The following is a 21,614-nucleotide window of genomic DNA, read 5'->3' as shown; positions in this document are numbered from 1 at the left end:
TCAATATAATAAATGATTATACATCACCACTCACTTATCAAGGACTTCAAGAGCTCCGTTTTTTATTTTTTCGTCTTGGCCTTCCTTGGAGCCAAACTCATCAGTTGAATCAAGGACATACAAGGGCAAAACGTGTAACTGCTCATCATTTGGTGGAGTCAGAGCGCGATGTCTGGCGAGTGAAACGACCGCCGTACAACCGTTATTCATGTTGTGTAAATCGCGATGCGCGTGCGCACAGAAGTCGATACACGCTGTGACACCTGTAATCGGGAAATTGTCAATTGTGCTGCTTAGAATTGGTATAATTAATAAATATATATTCAGCTGTATCGCAATACAGTGAGGAAATGCCTAAACGTACACAGCCACAGAGACCTTGAGAGAATTTTTTGTAAGTTTATTAACTATTTTTATGATTACTATGTTGGTTAAGAAAATACTATATTTTTGTGTGCTGGATATGAAGAATATAGCTTATTAACATAAATTTAAAATGATTATTTTTTAATCTGACTCTTACATCTGTTTGATTCTATTCATCTGTCTTACAACTGTTAAAATGTTTAATTTCTAGTGTAATAATATATAATTAGTCTTACCGGAAAAGGGTCGTCCAGGCTTAAATCCTAACCGACAGTCAGAAGCCTCCTTCTCAAACTGGCATTGGTTTTCAAAGGACTTGGGCGCTAAATTCATGTAAAGCGGACTCAAAAGTGTGGCCAAAACGTGCATACGTTCCTCAATCTCGCTCTCCTCAGTTTTGACCGAGAGTCTGAACTTTCGGACAGTTTTCGAACGGGCGTATTTGCATCCATTGTAGTACATGGACCAGGAGCAGCCGAAACTGTAGGACGCGCCACACGCTTCTGGATCTAAGCCTGCAATAGACATTTTAATACATTAATTATTATGTAGTAAAATAAATATATATCGAAGATCACAGATCACAGAGTTACGGTATCAAGATGTTATATTATTATTATTATATTTAAGAGCAGAGCTTCTGGAACTTCTGGAGACAACAGTAGCGGTATGGACTTTTTATTTTTGCTGAAAGTAGTGTTATTGGACACTTTCTTATCTTAAATATCATTTTTAGTAAATTGGTTTAGTTTTAAATTACTTATAAGTCTTAAGTTAGGATAGATTGTTGTTGATGTTAGAGAAAATTTATTTAAAAAAAATAGTACAGGCGCAAATGAGCTGGCTTGCCTGATGTTAAGTGATATACATGAATAATCAAAAGATGGCTTGCGTGTGCGTTGCCGGTATTTTATACAACTAAACTTTACATTAACTGTGAAGAGATCTACATCGAACTAGCTTACATTGCGTCGAGATTGATATCGTTGTATTCTCTGATCTATTATGGAAATTACTGAGTTCGCAATTCTAGTTTATATTGGTATAGAGTAAAAATTAACGGCAGGCCTTAAACCCAAATTGGTCTACGAGTTTAAGTCCTATGCTTTATAATCTACTTTTCCAAAATTTGTTGAAATGTATGGCTGAATCGCAAGGTTATTAAAAAGCTTACCTTGACAAGCACAAGTCCTACTTTCGTTGGTAGCACAACGACGTGTTGTTGGTAGGCCATATCTATTGAGTTTATGGGATAATAGGGTGTAATTTAAATCAGCTTCTGACTGGGGAATCCCCTCCCATGCGACCAGACATACAACTATCCAGGCTGTTGGACATTTATGGCCATTTCGGAATTTCACCACTACTAGCACTTTTTCCGTATAATTAGCGCGTCTTATTACCTGAGAAATAAAGTTTAAGTGAGCCTAGACGATATAAGTTATAATTGAAGCCATATGAATATAAATAATAATTATTTAAATATGTATAACGCAAAATATTTATACGACGAAAGCTGTGATTTTTTTTATACACGTAACAACAGTAGAACCACCTTAATATTATCTGTTTAAGGCATTAAAATGTGGCTGTGAACCGATAGACTTTCTTTCTATGTGCGCATTTAACATCCGCTCGAAGCGTGAAGGCAAACATCGTGAGGAAACCGAAGCCATCGAGTAGTCGACGGCGTCTGTCAGGCACAGGAGGCTGATCACCTACTTGAAATCTGAGGCCCAGACCTAAAAAGGTTGTAGCGCCACTGATTAATTTTAAATAGTCATATTAATACATTTGAATTTACTGTCCCGTTTCACGTGCTTCAGATAAAAAAAAAAAATTAAATTCGTTTTATATAACAATATTATTAAAAAGTATAGCAGGAGGATCCATACACACTCACCCACTTGGCCATGGGACAGCCTTGTCCAGTTTTGCCCTCTTTTCCCGTATAGCATATCTTTTCTATTCTCAACTCCTTTCCTGATAATCCAGTTCTGGCTTCAAGATCTTTCCTTAACTCTGCTAGCGAAGTTGCTGCTCCTAAAAATCGGTATTTTAAGAATAATTCTAATGGCGCATGTTTTACTTTTGTGGGATGCAATAATTGCCTTCCTGGAATACCGTAATAGATATTTTTCAGTCTTACAATAATTTTAGGGCAAATAACCATATGATTTAATTATTGAAATGACGATAGAATACTAACCTAAATGAGTGTAGTAACTTCCAGGTTCCGGTGGATTCTTATCAGCTGGAAAGCAATTACAATCTGGAACCTCTGTTCTCGAGTTATTTCGTAATCTTTCTAAATTCTCAAGATATTCTTTTGAGTAATTAAATTGATTTTCTTTCGGATTTTTAGAGTACAGGTCTGGGGTAGGCGTGCTAGGTTTTGATGGAGGTTTTGGGTCTGTCTTTTCCGCAGAATCTGGCTCTCCTTCTAAAACTTCATCCTTGGTTTGGAGACCCGGGCATGCACCATCTCTTAGGTGCTCCGGTGGTGGTTTCTTGGTCGATCCTTGTCGACAGCACGAGTAGCCCACTTCACTTCTGATAGCAACTGGTCCACCATCCCCAGCGAACATGTACGGTTCACTCCGCGGTGGACCAAAGTTAATATTTTTATATATTTTGTGTCCCGGTGGAGAATGTTCAGATTTAATTTGTTCTATGTAAAATGGCGGTTTTGGTTCTTCACATATGCCAAGATTTCTTCTATCATCTTTGGTGACTTTATTTTCTAGACCTCTGTGGTATCGCTGAAAACCACTGTTTTCATTTGGACGTGGGATTTGTGCATATTTCTCCATCTCCTGCCTTCTATCGTTGGGATAATTTTGGAATTGATGATAGCTTTGTGGTTTTTGAACGAACGTCTCATGCTTGATTGTAGAGATAGGTGGCAGGACGTTTTGCTGCTTTTGTATCATACCATTTTGATAATCTCGTTGAGGATCTAACTTATTGTGATGAGGAATCATATTCTTAATCTGAGGAGCAAGGTTCCTTTGAGGCTCCACTTTCATTCTTTCTTCATTTTGATACTGATAGGTATCAGGTGTTTCTAATTTTGGTATTAACGGTGCGGATGGATGTTTAAATTTCGCATCATTAGCCTCCCTATCGAAAGCTTTCTTTTGTGCGTTTGCGTCTTGCGTTGGAGCGCAATTTTGCTGGTTCATCACCGACACTGGTCCTATGAGCATTTTCGATTGAAAGTCTTTATTATCCTGCTGTTGACTAAAACTAACGTTATCACTACCATACATTTCTGTGTATTTTTGCGCATCATAATGTACATTCGTATAACTATTAAATTGGCTTCTCATGTCAGAATACGACGGCAACTTTTGAGGAGCTTTGAGTGTGTTTTCTGACGAATTGTGCTTATTATAATCTCTCGGGACTTGCGTCCCCCCCTCCCATACGTGGTGGCCACCACCTCCGAATTCACCCGTTCTATAACTGTGGGTGTTTTGTGAATAATTACCAGCGACAGGATAAACCTGGTCGCCTATGTGGTAATTACCTCGGAGATGGTGGCTATACGATAAAAAATGACCGGTAGTATTTCTATCATCCGCGATAGATACGCAGCCCTTTCTATCGTCTATTCCTCGAGGCGGCCCCTCTCCGGGGTCCCCTTTATCGGGTGGCGTATTCGTACCATCTCGCGTATGATTTTGCTTATTTAATATCATAGTTTTCAGTCTCGAGTTCAAATTAACCCTGTCTGATTGCGAAAACATCTGTTGCTCAGCATCTTCTTGCCTCTGTTGTTGCATTTGCTGACTTTGCATTTGCTGATTTTGCATTTGCTGATTCTGCATTTGCTGGTTTTGAATTTGCTGATTCTGAATCTGTTGATTTTGTAATTGTTGATTTTGCATTTGTTGGTTTTGTATCTGTTGATTTTGATAGTTGATTTGATTTTGTAGTTGTTGCTGTTGGCTTTGGATTTGGCTGATTTGTTGTTGATTCTGTAACCTTTGGTTGTGCCATTGGCGTTGTTGTTGTTGCCAATCATTTTGATTTTGTGACTGACTATTTTCGTTATGCTGCCCGCTAGTGTAGCCGCCCGAATACCCGCTACAATCGAGTGAAGCTCGCGGACCGTTGCTCCCCTGCAGGTATCCAGGCTCGGCGTTTCCCGAATGCTGTCCATTCTGGGAACTTTGCTCTTGTCTGTCTCCCTCGTTGTTAGAGTCGTTTGTTGTATTATCGCCACCATTGTTATAATCTTCCGAGTGCTCTGACGAGTATTCAGACCGCTCGTAGTTTTGTTGGCTGACTGTGTAAACGGGCGCGGCCGTCGTCGGTACTGCACTTTGATAAGATGCAGCCGACGCCGGCCTAGATTCGTTTCCCGTCGTAACGCCTGTTGTCGGGGCTTGCTGGGCGTATTGCTGTTGGTACTCAGTTGTATAATGAGGAGCTCTTGGTGACGGGACTGGAGTGTAGGCACCGCGATTTGAGGGCGGCCTAGGCGTGGGCACCGCTTGCACGCCTGTCTGATAGTATGTATTACTCGTAACGTCGAACGTGGTAGCAACATTCTGGACGGTATAGGTGGTGTTAGCCTGGTAATGCGGCGACGTTGCGTACGGCGTATGGTTGCCCTGGTAGTCCAGTGTGGTTTGGCCAGTTTGCGTTGGTAATTGCTGGATGAACTGGTTCTGCCAACCTGAAATAATATAGTAGTAAGTTATAATTTAGTGTTAATGTTGAATTATTAGTAGACGTTTCGACATTCATACGAACGGATTGATTTTAAAGCACATATATTAATGAATATATGAACGTTATATTAAGCCAGCGAATTCTTATATGAAACGACCGTTTTAATTACGCTGTTGACGGGTTCAACTAACGGGCTGTCAACGTTCATTACGAGTTGGGGAAAAGTACGGTACGTTGTTAGCATATTGGCACGAACTTTTATGAAATATTTATTTCTAAAAATAAGAAAAAACACCTTTTTCATATATGCGCCAAGTTAAACAAGTACATGATTCATATTTTAAAAGCTAAACAAAAAAGATGTTGATTATTATTGAATTACCTTGAGAGGGATCCGTTTGCCATGTTGTGGGAAACCTGTTTGGGTCACCGGCGTAGAATGGCATTGGTGCCTGGAAACAAAAGATTTTGAATTAAGCATCGGCTCGTTATAAAAAATGATTCGATTTACGATTACTCTATAAGCGAATAATTCGAAATTTCTTTACGAAAGAAACTGCAATTAGTAAATGAAATATAACATTACTTATTTTGCTTGCCTCTATGAAAATTACAATACCAAATTTATGTTTTACTTTACTAAGAATTTCCTACCCTAGTAAAATATAATACTTATAAATATTGATGTATCTGTGTGCGTGTTTGTTAGAGGGTATGAGTCTTTTGCATATTAAGTTGTAGGAGGATTTGTTTTATTAAAAATATGAATTTGACAAAATCTTTATTATCTCAAATTCTATTTATGGGGGCGTAACGAAGTTATTTTTATTTGTATCAACCGAGATTTCCGAATGTTTCTTTTCTCCATCTAAGAGTCAGGATTATTCTATGTATTATTTAGTCACAGACCTCAGAAGTTCAATAATGTCATGATTGAACATTTATAGTTTTCATAAAACATATAAGTTTTTTCTCATATCATAAATTTTAAAATTATGTCAAGTTCATTAGACAATATTTCCTCAAGTACAAACATAGAATAGCTATTTTAATATTTGACACACATAACATCGCGAACGAGGTCGTTGTTCAACCATTGTTTACTACAAAGTTTGAACTAAAGTTTTAAGATAAGTATTAGTTCAGTTAAATTGACGACATAAGAATCACATAGGAGATGTTTATTAATTTATAAGTTTTAAAACAACGTGTGTAAAGTTACACAAGAATAAATGACATCACACATTTTCCACACACAAATATACACATCAATTAACTTAGAATCGAACCTATGGCCTCAGGGATGAGAGTCAAGCTGAGCCAACACTGCGCTTTCAATCCAGTTTTATAATTAAAATATTTTAGTGATAAGTAATAAGTAATTAGTGATACACCTTTACACCTTGTAAACGAAAATAATATAATCAAATAATATGACACAGTTTTCGTCATACGTAGGGTTTGTATAGCGTTACAACATAATTAGATATTGTCGAAGGCCTCTCTAGCCTTGGTTACGATAAATATTGCGTAAGAGCCTTTGGAGTTTCATATAAGGAATATAGTTTTATTCTTTAAGTGAGTTTATCCTTGGTTGGTTTAGCACCGAAGCAGTTGGTAAGCTACTTTATAATTTTCTACTTGTATATGATAATATTGGCGCCAGTGTTGTACAGCGTGCGACTTTATCCTTGATATAGTAGGTTCGATCCCCGGCTTTGTACCAATGAACTTTCTTCCTATGTGCGCATTTAGCACTTGCTCGAATGGCAAAGAAAGACATCGTGTGGAAATCAGTTTGCCAAAGAGACAAAAAGTCGACGGCGTGTGCAGAGGAGGCTGAACACCTACTTGCTCGCGAATTATTAGACAGAATCAATAAACATTCAATAAAACACTCCCCAAGTCTAACCTCGATTAATTCAATCCCAAAACGATTGATTAATTCAAAGAGCCTAGCTTATAAGCTGCTAAACGCTGTAAGCATCTTTAGTAACTAGACGATTTATCAAAACGAATTAACTTCATAAAACAGCTGGTTTAAATGAGTTTACCCTTTGAAAGCACGCACAGAGTTGAAAAGTTTGTAATTAAGAAATATCAAAAAGATTCTAAAAACATAACTAAATATAATATTGTGGTTGAGATTGCGTCGTCAGCTTTTCCCTTAGATTTCTCTCATAAATCTATTGAATTGCATGTTCGACAAACAGAAACAATTACGAAAAATTCTTCATTTGTTTCAGTTTCTGACGTCTTCTCAGAACTCTAGAGAATGCTCGCTGGACCGATATTTTGCGCTGATGAAGAGGTAAAGGCGGAAACTGAAACCTATTTAAGGCTAAAGATAAATCGTACTATAATCGATTATCGCTCTCGAAGGCTTCGATAATGAATAATGAAAAACACATTTCTTTTAAAAACAAGATTTTTTCTATGTTGCGAACTATTCAGTCCACTTATATGGGGTTATTTACAATGTGGCGAGTGTGTGATGCACAAAAAAAGAAATCTATTGATACAGCCTGAGATCTTACGATCTCAGGGTACACCGTCTTTACAATTAGGCTAAAACTATTCGTGATGATTCAAATTAGATTTTGTTATATTTTATGAGGAAAATTGTTCTTGTTTCTTGCATAATTTTACCTCCTGATATTATGTTCAAGGCAAATTATGGATAACTTCGGCGTTGTTCTTTTTAATAATACCAAATTCTTAGGTGGTTTAATTAAAAAAATTCCTATAGTATATTGTACTTATAATCTTATTATGAAAGTTTAAATTGCATGCAAAATTTCAAATATAAGTTACTTTATGTTAGCTGTTGCTGTCTTGTTAGTATTAGAGTAAAAATACCTCTTAGGTCACCGCCATATAGTGTAATATGAGAATATGATATATAGAGAAATAAATAATTCGCTAATACACTTAGCTAGCTTTAAAATTAATTACAATAGTAAGAAAACTGCAAAAGTAGTCAAGACACAGAAAACATATTAGGTAAGAATTTGTTGTTTAAAATCCCGTGAGAAGACGTTCATTAAGCTGACTTTTGGTTATTGTTTCTCCTGGATTGGCCCCAGGATTATGGACTCTATACGTTTATATAATTATTTAGATATTGTAATAGGAGCCGTCTTGGTCTTGAGTCTTCAGAGTGGGACTTCCCTGAGGCCGTAAGTTTGAACCCCAGCAATGCACCAATGGAGTGTATGTGTATATGTGTGTATAACGCATAACATTTCGTGTGGTAAGGAAAATATCGTAATCCAAAAATCGATTGCATGTGTTGGTCACAAAAGGGTAATATTGTTTGCTTAAAAATGGGATCACGACCTGATACAGAAATCTGAGGCCCACGCCTAAAAGGTTGTAGCGGGGCTGATTATAATGTTATAATAATGAAGAGTTCAGATTCCATTCATCCATTGATTGTTTAAGTCCCTATTTATATCTGGTACGATAAATATGTGTTACATAACATTTAAAAATAAAATATTTTCAAAGCTCCACATAAATAAAAAAACCAATTTAAAATATTTAGCAAGTTAAAAAGATACAGGTACACAAAATAAACTCTAACATTTAAAAATTTCATAAATTTCAACATGTGTCACTAACAACGTTAGTTTAAGTTGAGAAATTTTTAATTTGCGCAGAGCGGGAAAGTTTAGCAATATTGTACGCTCGAGGCGAATTTATTGGTTCCAATTTAAAGTGAATACTTTTTGTCACCTTTTGAAAAACGAATTGTATTAATTCACGCTGTTCATGTCCTGATATGTTAGTCATACGTCCAGCAACTTTGCTTCGAAACAAAGTAATTGTTTTATGAAAATTTATAGTAAGATTCAGTTGCGACATAACGAAAGTATGTCAAAATTTAATACGTTTTTGTCAGCATGTTAAAATTCTAACAGAGAGCAAAATCATTTTTTTTTAGTAAAAGGAGTCAAACGGTTCATCTAATGTTAAGTGATACCGATGGCCCATGGACACTCACATTACCAGAACGCTTGCAAGTACGTAGCCGGCCTTTACAGAATTCGTACGCTTTTTTTTTGAAGGACTCTCAGTAAAATTGGTTCTGAAATACTTCAATGCGCACAAACTGCCTTAAGAAACACTCAGTTGTGGACCGACGGACGTTGAATAATGAAACTCAGCTTCAGGTATAAATAACTATTAGTTAATAACTATTTAATTATATATTATGATCATTATAAAGAATCTATTTTAGTGGAATTTACATTAAAATACGAAAACACGAGTTTATAAAATGTAGGATAAGAATTATTTAAACAAAGCTATTCTCAATTGACTTAAACGGGGCATAAGAAGTTTAAATAGTCCGAGGTTCAACGGAATTATTTTAATGGAATCTTTGTTTCGAGAACCTTAAGACAATTTAACGTTGATTTTTTGGCGTGATAAATTATTTATCCTTTACTAAATATTTTTTTATTAGACATCGCTGAAATAAAATTGTGTCTTGAAATATTTGCAAACTGAAGACTAGCAATTAATATTTTGTATAATTATAATGCAACAGACTTTAATTCACCACTATGTGGTTCCTTCAACAAAAGAGCGTACCAATTTTTAATAGGTACGTTTAGGCAGGTAGACGAAGACCTGGGCGTAGAAGATAGTTTGATCAAAGCACCAAATCACAAAAGCACGGCATCTAAAAGCCGTGAAGATCGCCAAACTTCCTAGAAGGAAATCTCCTTGCGACTATAAGAAGAAGAAGAAGAATTTTAAAAGGCATTGAGTCCTCTGGCTATTTGAGTGTCTATTTGCGGTTTCTGTTAGCATCAAGTGAGCCGTTTGCGCCCTGATATATAAAAAGAAGGTTTACTATTCCGATTGAGGGTTTTAAAAAGGCTTACCATAGGCTGGCTTGGATGCTCCTGCTTCATGGCTGGTGTGGTGGCTGGCGCGGGACTTGGCGCGGCTGGTGCAGGTCCCGGGGACTGCGCTGCGGGGCCCGGACTGAGTCCCACTGGTGCTACGACTGTACCGCCCAGGGGCTTGCGTCCCCGGTAGCTCTGTGGACAAAAGACCTGAACATATTAGTGATATGGTGCTCTTAATGCACATGAGTAGCTATACGTTTATTTGTCTTTTGATTTTAGACTTAATAACACAAATGATAATTCCTAGATAAAATGTTAACAATGCAGAAACCGCTTGTATGGACAAGCTTTAACTTTAAAATATATACTTTACGCAATTATGATTTTATAAGCAAAAATTGCTGGAAATAAAATATAATTGGATTATATATTTTTACCTTATTATTAAAGAGCAGGTGAAGATAGTATAAAAGGAACACGCTCAAATGAACATCACTTCTATTGTAAAAATAATCTTATTAAATTTTGCCGCAACAATGAGCAAACATATTGAACTTTACAAATCATCGGAAACCCGTCTTCTATATTGCATAAGATTATATTTCGTAATTTAAAACTATAGTTGAAAAAAAATCTATGGTTTAAGACTCTCGTGTTGTACAATAAACTCATTTTTGGAACGCTATTATAACTTTGCATAATTAAATAAAGGCGCTTAGTGTATTTTAATATTTGTCAACATATTCATTATGCAATAGAAATTGTAACTTTAGTTTAACATACATTTAATTAGAACATGACTAGAAACCGAGATGTCATGTCTCAAATAATATCTACTAGGTATCATAATTACACTAATGAACAGTAAAGTAGAGTTTATGTTTAGTTATAAAGTTTCTATAGAGTATTTTGTGTTTGATCTATAGGAACTCAGAACAGTCAAACACCGATAGGGAAGAAAAGAAATACATCATTAAGAAGAATACCTAAGGTAGCAGAAGATACAATAAAAATAAAGAAACTTAAGTGGAAATGGGCGGGGCACATGGCAAGAGAACAAAAAAGTACTAAACTGGTGTCCAAGGTACAAATAAACGCAAAAGAGGATGACAATTGACAAGGTGGATAGACCATATTAAGGAAACAGCCTGTGGTACATGGCAGAGAGTGGCACAGTGCAGACAGGAATGAAGGTGTTTGGAGTAAGACTGCCATAAAATTACACATGATATAAGGTTAATATTGATGTGAAACATCTATAGCCGCACTTAAAACCATATATATATATACCATCGTATATACTTACGATATTACTATACTTATAATTTACGATTTTAGTAATATATTGAAATAACTAGCTTAGATTCTTGAGTTTACTAATATATTGAAGCCAATTAAAATTTACTAATGTTATGTCCAATAGTTTTGTAACATACTTCAGTTACCATCGACCAATTGTCACAGTAATACCGTCCTCAGAGGCAACATCGAATATAACTATTACCTAAGTCACTGATTAAACGAATTAAGTAGTCACGATTTGAAATAAATTCGTAAATTTTTGTATTTAATGAAAATAAATGTTTATTCAATAAATAGTCATCGATATCTGGAAAAAAAAATCGTAATATTTTATTTTATCATTATGACATATTTAGTTGCTATCACAATATGTTCTTTTCTGCATATTACTTTTACAAAATAATGTCGATGTTTCACATCTGCCAGGCGTCCCGTGACGGCTCTCATTTTTATATTATTATACAAGTTTCTTTACATTCACTAACAGTTGTCAAGAACTTAGAACGGACGATAAGAATTGGTAATAAACTCTTCACCATTCTGTTAAATTGTATATAATCTTTGTAGTAATGACAAATAAATAAGAAAAAACAAACGTTAATCATCTAGTCTTCGACTACGATTATCGAGCAACAGATGCAATCTGGGATCAGAAATTGTACGTAATTGAATGCTACTGAATGATTAATTGGATTTGGTCAATTTGTCGAATCACGGCTCCACCTTAAAGCAGCTCCAATTGTTTTTCTATTGCTCTTTACGACTTGAATGTAGTACCTCAAGTAATATGACGCGCATGTATTTGAACCCCTTAAAACTTTCAAAGACTGATAATATTACAGTCATGATGTAAATGATATTGTGAATTATGTTAGGTTAGATTTTTTATATAAGTGGCGTTTGTGATCAGGTTAGGTTAAAGCCAAAAGTTTGTACCATCACAAAACCATTGCCGAGTGATGAAAATATGTTGAATGAAATTTGTAGCTGTTTAAAGATGGAGCCGTGACTCGAAAAATTTACCTGGATAATTTCTATAAAGTTATGTTTTACTATGGATATTTGGTTATAACAAGTATAATTTAAAAAAAAAAGGCTTCAGATGACAAAGGCCATTACACAAACAAAGGCATTGTCGGGAACACAACTTGGCCTGTAAACTTGGTATTGTTCAAGTTTAATTTAATAGTCTCGTTCTTGTGACGTGTTAGAAATAGTCATTAATTTATGGCTTTTAAATATTAATCAACGTTACAACAACTACGGTTTTAGTTAGTTAAATTTTGTTTATTCAATAAAACTAATATAACATATTTATACAGTGAAGCTTCAGGAATATATTAAGCAGAGAGCGGTTTGGTCCTTTTTTGATTTATCGCGTTTTTTTGTTTAATAATATGTACAGGTTCAATTAAGTAATCATTTGTCTCTTTCTGACAAATCTGTGTATGCTCAGAAAAGAGGGAAAGATGTTTTTCTAGATTGTTTGTTCTAAAAGGATTTGTAATATAATCGATACTCTACTGTATTAAGAGTCTAATACAAAGCATTTTAGGAACTTAGCAATTTTGTTTAAATATTGAAGAAGCTTTTAAAGTCCGCTTTTTATTAGTATAAGCTGACATAAATATAATTACTTGAGAAATATTAGATTCACGGTCGAGATTTATTTTTTCGAGATGACATAAAAAACGAGTTGAGCTGTACAGTCCCGAGCTGTATCGCAAGTTCAGCTCTGAGAGCAAACAACGTCTCTAGCGATAGATCATTGAGATAATTACTGCGGCTAATAATTGGACAACTCGGTGAATTATTAGATAACCTAACGTAAATCAACAAAAAGTAAGTTGAAAAACTACTTTTATATGCATTTGTGGCGCTCCTAATGCAAATGACATTAATAAAAACCACAGTAGTGTTAAATTACACATATGATTCTTTTAGTACAATATTCTACAAATTAAAAACAAATAGTCGTTACGTTAGACAACGTTAACTTGGCACTTTGAATACTATCCTACTTTTTTTAAATGTTGCCTTGGGCTTTTGTCGTGTGCGCTGCCTCGTTCATTTTGATTTACCAAGGTCATCGTAATACATAATCTAAATCTTTAACGCGGAAACTTAAATACATCAAAATTCTTTGAATGAACCTGTTTATTTATCTAAGTGATACTAATTGGACATATATCCTCGAATCGTTAATAAAAATAATGAAATGAAGCCAAGGACTTTGTATTGTTACGACATCAGTAACCTTCCATTTGAATCTATTATGAGTCAATTGGTAACTTCCGGTAAGTTCATAATTTATTGATTTTATTATACATTGTCATTGGAGACACAACTTTCTTGGTTATATCAATGATTTATATATATATTTATAATTTTATTTAAACAGTGAATATAATAGTGTTGAGAGCAGGCTTTATATTGCAACTCAATTTTAACAACGACTATAGACTTGGACGCGACCACAACTGAGCCTTTTTTAATGCAGTTTTTGCCGCGCACCACCACTATGTGGAACCAGCTGCCTACTGAAGTATAACCAATACAACTTAGGGTCATTCGAGTACGTACCAATTCTTCAAAGGCCAATCTAATAGGCAAGTAGGTAATCAGCCGCATGTGCCTGACACACGCCGTCAACTTATGGGTTCTTAGGTCTCTTCAATCCTTTCCTAACGATGTTTTCGATAGAAATAAGAGGTCCATTGGTATACAGCCGGGGATTAAACCTACCACAGCTAATACGTCATGTATAAAAACTTTCTAATATAAGTAGCGAGACACGTGGCCGACCACATCGTGCGATTTATTCTCGTACTACGCGGGAGTATTTGTAACTCCGTTGTACGTACACAAAACTATACAAACCATAATGTAAAAAGCGTATTTTTTTAAAATTCGAAATTTAAAAAGCGAAATGCCTTGTTCAGCAAGTGTTGTGACCATGCTTGAACTATAAAGAGTCGGTAGTTGTAGTTTTAACTTTTCAATATATTATTTATTCAATATATTATTATAGAATATTGTATTTAAGTGCAGGTCACAGTTAATTTAAATTTAGTAGATTTACGCATGGGATTTTGATATTATGTTATGGGAAAAAATAAATTGAAGAAACTTATTTTAATATAATAAGACAAACGAGAAAACGGGAAGTCCAAAAAGGCAGTTATCGCAGCCCATAGACACCCACTTTAGTGGGTGCGTTGTTGGCCTTTAAGTGATTAATTTTACATGGATAATGTAACATTAATGTTTCATTACGATCATAAAAGAAACAATATATAAGCTAGAACGCAAATTCTAATTCTAAAACTCACGACCTGCCAAACAAAACAACGCGATGTTGTAAATGTCAAAATAAATTATGATATACGTGACCGAGTTTCTGTAATACTCTGCTTTTTGGTCATTTTCTTTTCTAATACGATTTTTCAATTACAAGTGACGAACCGTCTTTCTTTAATTACCAAAGTTAAGCTCCTTAAGGGACTGGGATTGAAGAGTATGAAACACCAACACGACCTTCGGTAATACGGAACCTGGTTTAAAAACGATTTTACGTTATATGCGTCCTTGGAGTGAATTTGCGCGTAAAAAAATACGCACGCTGCTGTGTTTTTAATTCGATTTTCAAATTTTCAAGCACCGTTATAAAAACATATTACGGTATTTTTAATTTATATTTTATCGTTGAACAGTTCACTTAATGGATAAATAGAATATGAGATACTACCAGTACTTTATTCCACAGACTAAGTATGGCTATTTCATCACGTTGATTACTTTATTTTGAATACGTTCGAATTTTAAAAGAGATATATTATAAAAAATGTAAAGTTTTATTTTAAATGTCTATTAACAGCCAGCATCAATTTTTTCAAGAAAAAGTATTTAACGTTGACCACGTGACTTGCATTATAGGGTTCATATTTTTTTTTACCTATCAATGTTTGGGTCACAAAGACAATCTAAGGAATTTAAGTTTTTAATAAAGATACCTTTAATACTGATGTAAAATTATCTATGATGGCCAAAGTTACCAAACGTGTTTAGCAAACATTTTGTTCATTGTGTAATACTAGCGTAATGAGACACCGTTATTGGTCGTAAAGTATCTAAAATATTGCAAACCTCTTTGCCTAACATTTACATACATTTTCCTTAGGGTAACCAACGGTTTATATGACAGAAGAATATTTGCGAGCACAATTAGGAAAATCGGATGACATTTAAGGGTGATGTAAGATTTTGAATCCTGTTTTTGTTTTAATTATAGCCGTCCGATTAAATAATCATACTTCAAAGATCTCTATGGAACATTTAACACGCGATAAACTGAAATACTTTTAAAATTATTTATGACTTAATATCAAAGGAGCTGTTAAGTATAAAGATGTCAATAATTTGTAGAATTTTCTGTAAAAGTCCATTGGACATTATTCTGTGTGTTCTAAGGCAAATGATTGCCAATTCAGGCATATAGTAAAGCGCTCTCAAACAAATATTGGTTTCGTTCGCGGAAAAAGGGGAAGATATGAATGTAATAACATTAGATCTCATACGAGCTAAAAAATTAAATCTAAGACTCCAAAACCTTGGCTACCCTATCCCCGAGATTTTGCGATAAAATTTTATCGTCAATTTCGTAGCAAGATTATATTCCGCATATTACCTACTTCAGAACGTTTGTATAAGGAATTGATAAAAGTAATTTACATGTTTACGTATGCGAAATTGTTTTCAATATTTTTATATGAGATTTTCTTGTGTCGTTTGAGAGCTATAACGAATTTTTCGCGATTACAACGGATGATACAGTACTTATCCGGAGCTGGATGTATTCGGTAGTGGCCTGAAGGGTTTTAAAGGAAGCATTGTTAAGTGCCTATCTGATACCTAATCCGTTGCAAATTAGTTAAGCAGAAATTATATTTTTTAATTTAGAACATACTGTAAATATAACATTATATATGATGTAGTAAACATCATTATGTTACACGTTACGAAACAAATTTTTCGTTTATGAAACCTGTCATTTAGGTTACTATATGATTATTGACGTCTTTTACTGATGATCAGCCTGTGCCTGACGCGTGTCGTCAATAAGTTTTAAGGCATGCCTTCAGTATAGTAGGAAGTATTACTGTATGTAGAAAGATGTATTATAACCGCTGTGATTCAAACTCACGACCTTAGGTATGAGTCGCAAGCCATTAGGCCAATACTGCTCATCGGTATTGTCTTTCAACGTACAAACGTAGTCATATAGGTTAGTTAGGAAAAAAACAATCAACTTTGACGTACCTAACTCAAACACTGTTTGAATGTATGTTAATTATTATATAAGGAATAATGTAAAATATGTAGTTGCAATAATTGTGAATGTTGTTAAGTTATCTGGTGCATTGTTTTTTATAACACCATGCACCTATTTTCTTTTAGTTATGAAGTTCTTTTGTTCTGTGTGCATGGTATTTATATATAATTATAAAGGTATACAAAATTTTTTAAAAACTATTTTAAAACAGTACGTATATTTCTTGCCATTTTTTGGTCCATATTGTCATTTATTATCTTGTCATTTTCATGTGCCATTTAAATAAATGATTTGACTTTGAAAACAAAATATTTAAGACGTGTTAGTCGCTAAAAAACGGAATACAAGCGAAAATGTACCTACATTTTGGGTTCGTCTAAAATTCAGGTTGATTAGGAATTCATCACAGTCATAAATTTATAATTAAACAAATATACAGTTAAAAAGTCGTATGAAACGCTAATTTACGTTTTGGTTCTATGCCAAAGAGATCAAAGGGCGACCTTGCATCAAATAAATATTTTTTCTATGTCATAAATAAATACGGAATTCGTTTTGAAGTTGCAACGTACTGTTGCTTCATTCGATTAAATATTATTAGTATCAATTATTCACCAAACATTCAGTAAGGTTCAAGTGATTTTTGTTTAAGTTCTTTTCCCGAAGGGGTAGACAGAGACCACGAGATAACCTTCTACGGTATACCTCTCTCGCTTCATCCACTTTTATGACATTCACCAGGCTCGTCGATTATGGGTACTTTTAACTTGTCCTTTGCCTGCCTGCCAGTACGGCCTGTATTAGGTGCAGGTTGTACGATAAGGCCTAACCAACCCGATTTTCCCACCCATGGTTCCTTTTTAAATTCTACTTGTCAACCGCTTCTAAATCATGCGTTCATTACCAAACCACCTAACCATTCTCTTTCGTATCCTGGACATCACGTCCCCCTGTACGTATCACCACTGCTGTGTACTGTACATATTGTAAAGGAAATCTTCTTGAGTCTACATGTAAGCAATAAACTCAACTAATGAACTCCTGAGGAAGGTTCTTGAAGAGGGTTCTAGTCTAATAAAAACGTTTTAATTAATTAAAAAACTAATTATACCCATAAGGGATACTACTTATAATTATAACGAATTGTTTTTTATGACACCCAAAAAAGGCTGTCATCGCAGCCCATGGATCCTCATTTTGGTAGGTGCGTTGCCGGTCTTCTGGGAGGAGTACCTCATTCCTTAAACAAGGAAGAGATGAACCCACCGGGAGTCGATTCCACATTTCACAAAATACACTATCTTGGGACACTTTCAAAGAGAATATTGAATTGCGATCAACTGTACAGATTTAAAGAAAACACTTTTTCAACAGATGGAAGTTATGTATTATTATAAACTTATAATTATTTTACATAATTTTGCTTTACAGCGTGCGTGGTGACGGTGACTAAAGACAAAAGCCGTAGAGAAAGTTATATTATCTGTATTTATTTTCCCGGAGTTGATATCGACTAAAAGATGACGGGTTTTTGCAGAAATTACTCACGGCGTCCTCTATTTTCGCGGATTGTTTGTCTTGGGGTTTTAGTTTGGATATTGTGTTTTCTTTAAATGAGCAAAAGTTATTTTAATAAAAGACAATACTAATTGTACAGATTTTTATTATGACAGTTGTCAAAGATATTAAGGTATATACATATATATATATATATATATATATAAAATAATTCGAATCTAATGTTATATTATTATCGTATGACAATAGCGTGTTTATCAAATAAAATTCAATTACACCGTTCACTGGTAATAATTTGACGCAATGTTTTCAAAATATCTACCTTCCATGTGCAAACATGATTATAATAGACATTACTCATTTGAATCGGACTTAAATATTGGTTTATCGATTATATTAAGTTTGCTTTAAGTCCTATGTCCCCAAGTGGGCAACGCATAGGGCAGGCAGGCAGGTGGAAAAGGGCATCCAGCGTAGGAAACCAGCCTGATCGGTCCTGGACCGCTCTAGTAAGTTTTTTAATGATGTTATTTCGTATCGTATATATTTTGCATTATCACCTATATCTAACTTTCTTTTAAGTTAGATACAAAGTTAAGTTAAGCAGCCAGGACAGGCCGAAGTAATTTTAATTTTGAGATAAATTTACACTTAACACTATACGTATAATATCGTCCGCAACTGAGCGTTTCTTAAGGCAGTTTTTGTCGCGCACCACCACTATGTGTATCTAGCTGCCCACTGAAGTATTTCAGAACCAACCGCCTTCTGGCAATGTGTGTGTCCTTGGGTAGCTGTATCATTCATCAGGTGAGCCTTCTGCCCGTTTGAATTACATAAAAAAGCAAAAGAAAAAACGTCCCTTGTAAGTAATGAATAATATGTAATATTTTTGTTTAGCAATACAAATTTATCAGATATTAAATTCATACGAATGGTAGCCAGCCGCTCAGTAATTTTATTGAGAAAATACACATTACACTATAAAAAAAGAAAGAAATGTCTATATTACAATTATACACTACAGCTTATGAAAGAATGTTCAAATCGAATTAACTTTGAAATTCGTCATTCGCTCAAGACCTAACGTGATGGAGACTCACTGTGGACGACCCAGGGGTTATTGGACAATAAGTCAAGTTAATTAATTCGTCATAATATCAAGTAATAAATCCTATATATTCATATGGACGTATTCAAATAAATATCAATTGAATTAAATATAGTATATATTTAATTCTAATTCTAAACAATTTTCTATAGACGGCGCATTTGATAGTCTTTTCAGAAAGTACTGATTGGTTTAATTTAATCACTTGAAAATTTATATATATGTTGTGACAGATATATATCCAACCAATGTATATACATCAAATCGTATTCTTCTAATTAAACAATTACGCTCGATTTGGAAAAAATAAAAATATTTCACGACACATTTTGATTAAAGTCTAGTAAGTCAATTCCTCTCTAAGCAGTCGGTTAAAAGCTCCGTAACAGCGCGATAACGTCATCGACTCACGCGCTGTCAAATCGGCAACGTCGCTTAAAATATTTTGTAAATAGCCTTTTGTGTTGTGAGTGAGATAGAAACGTCAGAACAGACTCGAGGCAAAGGGTTTATGAAAAATACTTTGGTCATAACGGTTTTTTAATTATCTTCTTATGTAATACATGTTTGGTAATTATTTAATAGTTGTGACGCTTGCACCGCTGAACTGGTTTTAATGAACTTTGTGTAATGAAATGAAACTACTTACATAGGCTACTTTTTCGGTAAAAATCTGATACATGGGTCATATATGTCTTATTGTATCTCAAGTAGATATTCAACTTTGGGTCCTTCAAGAAATTAATGTACCAATTCAAATCAAATCTTGCTCTTAATGAGGTTTAAGTTACTATTTAGTTATTATTATGTTTTAATATAATTGATGTATATCTGTGTAAGTTTTGTGATGTCACATTTTCTTGTGTAATTTTAGAAATTATAAATAAATAAAAATAAATCTTAAAAGGCCGGCAACGCACTCTCGTGCCATCCAGCATTTAGTGTGTTCATGGAGGATATCACTTAGCATCAGATGAACCTCCCCCTCATTTACTCCCTGTTCTATAGAAAAAAAACTAGAACAAAATAGATATTAAAATGTTTTTGAACTTTTCAAATATCTATAGTATCCTAGCCTTCTCAAAATGCTCAGTAGTCGCTACTGAGCATTTCTTGCTTCCCGCTGGAGTAGAATATATTGGTGTAATGCTTTAGAAGCAGAAACTTGTAATGAATTAAAAGATTGTTATTCTAACAAATCCCCCTTTTGTTTATAATTATCACCTGAATCGAACCGTGAAATCTCGTTCCGTCGAAACGCGATTAAAATCATGCCAAAGAAATTGTGGGAATAATTACATTTATAATTTTATATACACCTAAGGTTTTATATAAATGTAATGAACTTTATACAGAACATAGAGTCAAATGGCGTACAAGACTTGGATTATTGGCAATAGAGTGAAACATGTATTATTTATATAATATGATTATTACAAGCACTATATTAATCAAATGCAGTGTTGGCATAGTGGCTAAAGCGTGCGACTCTCGTGTTAATAGAACTCCGAAGGTCGTAGTTTCGATCCCCGGCTGTGCACCAATGGACTTTCTTTCTATGTGCGCATTTAACATTCACTTGAACGTTGAAGGAAAACATCGTGAGAAAACCGATGTTAGATCAAAAAGTCGACAGCGTGTGTCAGGCACAGGAGACTGATCACCTACTTGCCTATTAGATAAACAAATTATCATGAAACAGATACAGAAATCTGAGGCCCAGACCTAAAAAGGTTGTAGCGCACACTACATTGATCAAAGTAATGCCTGAATTACTCAAAAAACGTGGCGTTTCACGTCATTACACAAAACATCTGTTTTTTGTTACAAAATTCATTACGATAATAGATAATTTGGGGAAGAAACTGCGGGTAGGGGGTGTTGGGCGGGTTCATCGACCGCCGCCCGCCCAAGCCTCGTATCGAACCTTCGCGGATGTGACAAGCCTCTTTATACAGCCTTCGGATATTTATTGAAACGTGCTGTATACTTTTGAATATAGATAAGTAGCAAATATAATAATTTATTAATCAATTATTGAGATAAAAGTCTTCAAATTACAATCAAAACAAATTTTCTTCAAAACTAAAGTTCAAATGTTAAAAAGCAAAACGAAATTTGTACGACTAAGAACTAAAAAATTCTCTAAATAATTTAGAATTTTCTAGAATTTACGAAGTTACCCAGCTTTATTGGAAGTCAAGCTTAATATTCTAGAGTCTACTATTACGAAACACTATAAAACTACTTACAAATGTACAGAAGATACGAAAAACAGAGTGATACCATAAAAAGCATATTAAAATTCAACTAGAACGGAAAAGTGCAAAATAAAAATGCAAAGAAAACCTAAAGACAGCACTACAATATTTACCTTTATGTCTTGCAAGACCTGGAAATAAGTAGATCAATATTAGAATTTTGATCATAATCTTATTGA

General features: G+C 34.5%; 1 protein-coding gene across 5 annotated transcripts in view; it reads right to left on the bottom strand.

The window, feature by feature from the left end:
• The window catches only part of LOC123714034 (DNA N6-methyl adenine demethylase), a 54,580-nt gene that overhangs the window by 4,881 nt on the left and 28,085 nt on the right, over nt 1–21,614 (bottom strand). For 2 of the 5 annotated variants that reach the window (XM_045668059.1, XM_045668056.1), the window contains exons 2-9: nt 21,549–21,566; nt 9,945–10,118; nt 5,432–5,501; nt 2,576–5,053; nt 2,270–2,409; nt 1,541–1,769; nt 603–881; nt 35–263 (exon numbers count right to left, since the gene is read on the bottom strand). In XM_045668059.1, coding sequence (XP_045524015.1) covers nt 35–263; nt 603–881; nt 1,541–1,769; nt 2,270–2,409; nt 2,576–5,053; nt 5,432–5,501; nt 9,945–9,974 — 3,455 coding nt within the window. In that variant the 5' untranslated portion in view covers nt 9,975–10,118; nt 21,549–21,566. Of the gene's footprint in view, nt 1–34; nt 264–602; nt 882–1,540; nt 1,770–2,269; nt 2,410–2,575; nt 5,054–5,431; nt 5,502–6,338; nt 6,366–9,944; nt 10,119–21,548; nt 21,567–21,614 lie in introns of those variants that run through there. The other 3 variants (XM_045668058.1, XM_045668057.1, XM_045668060.1) reach the window with 3 other exon arrangements.

This window comes from Pieris brassicae, chromosome 9 (assembly GCF_905147105.1).
Source record: "Pieris brassicae chromosome 9, ilPieBrab1.1, whole genome shotgun sequence".
NCBI lineage: Eukaryota > Metazoa > Arthropoda > Insecta > Lepidoptera > Pieridae > Pieris > Pieris brassicae.
This window is presented reverse-complemented; position numbering and strand designations above follow the sequence as displayed.